This window comes from Myotis lucifugus, unplaced genomic scaffold, assembly GCF_000147115.1.
Source record: "Myotis lucifugus unplaced genomic scaffold, Myoluc2.0 scaffold_350, whole genome shotgun sequence".
Taxonomy (NCBI): domain Eukaryota; kingdom Metazoa; phylum Chordata; class Mammalia; order Chiroptera; family Vespertilionidae; genus Myotis; species Myotis lucifugus.
Genome location: NW_005871398.1, coordinates 809,809 through 815,105, shown reverse-complemented (window position 1 = coordinate 815,105; position 5,297 = coordinate 809,809). Strand labels below are relative to the sequence as shown.

General features: G+C 32.8%; 1 protein-coding gene across 1 annotated transcript; it reads right to left on the bottom strand.

The window, feature by feature from the left end:
- Positions 1-2,208: 2,208 nt before the first annotated feature.
- On the bottom strand, positions 2,209-3,131 carry LOC102435061 (olfactory receptor 6C2-like; the record flags this gene model as incomplete). Its single annotated transcript, XM_023764815.1, is given in 2 exon segments — positions 2,209-3,047; positions 3,050-3,131. Coding segments are annotated over 2 exon segments (921 nt in total), but the record flags the coding sequence as incomplete, so codon positions are not given.
- Positions 3,132-5,297: the final 2,166 nt, after the last annotated feature.

Sequence of the window (5,297 nt, the reverse complement as noted above, 5' to 3'; positions counted from 1 at the left end):
ACTTTATTTTTATTTATATTTTGGTTTATGGATTTTGGGGCTCTATTCACAGTTGAATGGATTTTGGGGCTCTATTCACAGTTGAATATATGTTTATAATTATTATGTCTTTTTGATACTTTTTTTATTATTATAAAATGTCTCTCTTTGCTTCTAGTAACACATTTTTTGTCATATAATTTTTTTGGTCTGATATTAAGATAGCCACTTCAGGTCTCTTTTGGGTAGTATATTTCTTTTATACTTTTATTTAAAACCTACTTGAGTTTTGTATCTAAAGTTTGTAAAGAGTAGACAGTGTAGAATAGATCATTTAAAAATGCATTCTGTTGCTCTGGCCAGTGTGTCTCAGTGGGTAGAGTGTTGTACTCCTGCACTAAAAAGTTACAGGTTTGATTCCTGATCTAGGTCATGTGCCTGGGTTGCAGGTTTGAGGGTGGGAGGCAAACAATCCATGTGTCTCTTTCACGTTGAGGTTTCTCTCTCTCTCTTTATTCCTATCTTTCTCACCCCTTCCATCCCTTCTACTCTCTCTAGAAATCAATGGAAAAAATATCCTCAGGTGAGGATTAACAAGAACAACAAAAAAGCATTCTTTCAATCTCTGCTTTTTTATTAGAGATTTTATTCCATTCATATTTAATATAATTACTGATAAGGTAGGTTGTAAGTCTAACATTTTGCTATTATGTTTCTGTGTGTCTGCTGTCTTTTTTGTTCCTTTATTCATTCATTACTTCTTTTTTTGCATTAAATGAAATATTTTTCTAGTACTCCATTTTAATTCTCTTGTTTCTTAAGATGTATGTTTTTGAATTATTTTCTTAGTTGTTTTCCTGGGTATTACAAAGAACATCTTAACTTTTAACAATCTAGTTCTGAATAAATAAAATTAATTTTAATAGTGTGCAAAACTGATCAAATACAGCTCTGCTGCCTCCTCTTACCTTGGTACTATTATTGTTATACAAATTATATCTTTATGTGTTACAAGCTCAGCAACACAGTTTTATTACTACTTTATTAAGCATAGTTGGTAAACAATCTTGTATCAGTTATATTAGTTTCAGGTGTATAATATAGTGATTCAACATTTTTATACCTAAATCTGTCACTGTGGAAACTTATTTCTAATTTTTTAATTTTATATATGATTTATAGATTTTAAAAACTTTCTTAGTGTGAGTCTACAATCAGAGTTTTAAGTTACATCAGGGAACCTTTTCTGCTCTTTTCATTTTTTAAGCTGATAGCCAAAAATGTTTAAACTTAGCATGTGAACATGTAGTAGGCAGATGGTTTTAAAAAATTTCCCTTTCATTTAATGTACATCAAGATGGTAATTTTAGTGTCATGTTGTTGTGCTAGTTCTAAAGTTTTTTCATCATGTGGTTGTTGAAATCTCATATTCCATCTTTATGTTCGTCCATATTTAAATTCATTCAGCTTGATATATTCTGACATATCTTTATTTACTTTTCTGTAATCTATGCCAGTTTACATATAAGAGTTTATATATAGGCTTTGGCTGTCTGTTTCCAGTATCCTCTTTATATGTGCCACCTATTTACTATAAGATAAGGTAGCATTGAAAATAGTTGTGAAGTTGTGTTGACAATTTTCCAGGTGTTTGCATTGGTAGTACTTTTCCATTTTTTAGTCTACCATATTTTTCTCATTCTGGTATTATATTTGTATAAAACCTTGTGCTTTTTATTTCTGCATTACACATTATTTGTAACTTTTTAAATATATTTTATTGATTTTTTTACAGAGAGGAAAGGAGAGGGATAGAGAGTCAGAAACATCGATGAGAGAGAAACATCCATCAGCTGCCTCCTGCACACCCCCTACTGGGGATGTGCCCTCAACCAAGGTACATGCCCCTGACCAGAATCGAACCAGGGACCCCTGAGTCTGCAGGCCGACGCTCTATCCACTGAGCCAAACCGGTTAGGGCTATTTGTAACTTTTAACCAAATTTTATTAAAGAATTATATCCATGTGAATGAAATTGTTAGATAGACTTGAAATAGAGAAATTAATTTGTAAGACAACCCCTCAGTATAGTAAAAGAAATTGTAAAATGTTAATAAAACTGAAAGAGAAATTATTAAGGCAAAATATGATTAGAATTTTACCCCAAAAGTTGAGGGAATATTCATCTTTTATTTTAATTAATCAACTACTTTTTTTTCTTTTTTTAAAGAAGAATGCAATCCTTTTGATTGAGTCATTCAAGGCTTTCTTCACTTGCTTGTTTCTTAGGGTATAAATAAATGGGTTCAACATAGGTGAAATAGAAGAAATGAGCAGGGAAACTCCTTTGTTAAGAGCCACCTCTTCCTTTGCTGAAGGTTTGATATAAATGAAGATGCAGCTGCCATAGGTGATAGAAACCACAATCATGTGGGAAGAACAGGTAGAAAAGGCCTTTGTCTTCTGTTGAGCAGAAGAGAGTCTTAGAATTGTCATGATGATATAAACGTAGGACAGAACAACACATACCAGGGTCATGATAAAAGTCAAGACAGCGCAGACTAAAATCATTCGCTCTATGAACCAGGTGTCTGAGCATGCTATCTTTAGCAGAGGAGTGGCGTCACAGAAAAAGTGATCAATGACGTTAGAGTCACAGAATTCCATATCGAGGCCCAGGCTAAGTGGTGGGATTATGATTAACAAGCCAGCCATCCAACAGCTGATGATAAGTCTGTTGCAGACTCTGTTATTCATGATGGTCACATAATGCAAGGGTTTGCAGATGGCCACATAACGGTCAAAGGACATCGTGGCTAGAAGAAAAAATTCTGTTATCCCAAAAAGATAAGTAAAGAATATTTGAACAGCACAAGCTTCATAGGTAATGATTTTGTCACCCGTTGATAGGTTGTACAAAAATCTGGGAATACAAGCAGTTGTGAATGAGATTTCAAGGAAAGAGAAATTTTGGAGAAAAAGGTACATGGCTGTTCTGAGATGGCAATCTATGACGGTCAGGGAGATAATGGTCAGGTTCCCAGCTACACTCAACATGTAGGTAAAAAAAGGAAGATGAAAATCAGAACTTTCAGCTGTGGGTCATCAGTCAATCCCAGCAGGATGAATGTTGTTACTGTGTGGTTTCTCATCATGGATTCCTGCTTTCTGCCCAGTCTGCATGAAAAATTCAAAGACACTTAAATAGAGTGTAGTGAAACCAAAATGAGCTTTCAAAACTAGCTGTAAGTGCCAAGCAAACTGACTTGACTATGTTGAAGTGATCATCTTGTCTATGTGTAATATTTTTATGGTGGATATGAGCAGTAACTATATTTTCATTTTCACCTTATCTTCCATCTAATACTTCATCTTTGTTACCAACAGTTTTAGTTTAGTATACTACCCATGAATAATGGAAGCTAGTGCTCAAATACTTTGTAATATTGAGAAATTTTCCAAGCTTATATTTTAAAATCTTTCATCAATTAATTACAAAGAAATTTATTCGTCTTCAATCTGCAGTCAGTGTCTCCAGGGCTTGGAAACCCCTATGTCAAAGAACAATTAAGACCTTCCACTGCATACCTGATTATTTTATGTGATTTTACTTTTATGGTCTTTATTTAAAATACAGTCTTCCTACTAATGTGAGACCAAGATCAACTTTCACAAAAAATTTATAGTGTCCTCAGTTAAACCTGAAGCTTTATAGACACTATCAGAGAGAAGGAAATTGTTTTGGTTTTAATCTTTGCTTGAGGGCTGAAAGATTCCCCCCAAATTAAGGGCTACTCCCAGTACAACCACAGTAGATGAATTTGGTAGGCTGCCCAGAACACGTCTACAGCTATTTTCCTTCCTCTTCTCCTAAAGTCATGGGCGTATAGGCGCAGTATCACTGTGATACTGAACTCAGGCTTTCACATTCCAGTCAGGTTTCAGTGTTCTAAAACACACATGGTTTCTTTTTCAATCAGTGCAGTTTATCCATGAAACTCAATTTATCCTAGAAGCTACAAATCAGGAATTGAGAAAGTAATTGACCCTCGAATGTGATTGATCCACTTCTGTTTATTTAACATACAAATGAATCAGCATTTGTAATAAAGGGAGGGGTGTCAAATGAGAAGATAAATCATGACTATTATCACTATATTTTACATGGGAGTATGATCATATTATCTGTGAGTGAGTGAATGTATATGTCTATGTTCTTTGTTGTTGTTAAGTTATGATTGAGCAGATAGGAGGAGTTTATTGTCTTGATATGTCTCAAACTATCCTAAATTAACTTTTGCATAAATACCAACCTGCCATGATTTTTATCTATTCTAGTAAAATAAAATTTAAAGATGATATAATAAATAATATTTGGTCCCACTACAAAATATCAAAATTACTAACAGCTTTTGGTTGATAAAGACAGATACAATGCATTTTTACACAGAAATTTATGACATTTTACAAAGGGAGTACTAAAGAAAATTTCATTGTACTTACTTTTTTTTCAGTCAATCATAACTTCAGGTTGTTGTTTAGCAACATTAGTTCATAAGACTAAAATTTATTTTTGCATATCTGTTCTCTATTGTTCATTATTTCACTGTACGTTTATGTGTGGTTTGGAAATGCATAGATCTTTCTGATATCAACAAAAATTATGAAAAATTTTATCACAAAGGATTCTATTCACTATAAAACCAAAGAGTATTTCCTCATTCTGCCTATACCTGGAAATATAAAGCTGTTCTATGAGTTGAGAATTAGCAATAACTCTCTCTGGTTTTAAAGATCATGATATTCTGATTTCCCTGAGCAAACGTTTGCACATTGGTAAGGTTGGTGTTTATTTAGCATTAAATCCTTTGTGTCATAATCTTGGAAAAAAGCCAAATGCATGCAGCTCTGAGGAGAAGAATATTCTCAGAGGAAAGAAGATGAAACAGCTTAGAGATTAGAAAATAGGCAACAAGAATGAGATAATGAACTATTCTACATAATTATGATTTAAGTTTATATCATCCAAATCATGTTGAAGATCAAGAACCCCTGATTTTTTCTTGTATTTACCTATTACTTTATTAATAAATAAAATTATTTCCAAAATTAATCAGGTAATATATATATATGATGTAATGCAGTAATAATGTTACCACTTTGGTAAATATCCTTTCAGATAATAAATCAACAAACTTGTTTAAATGTTATATGCATCAATTAAAAATAGGTGAATCATAATAGCTGGAATAATTGGCTGAATAATTTTAAAGATGACTATAAATCAAAAACGTATTGAAATAAAGATCATTTGTGGG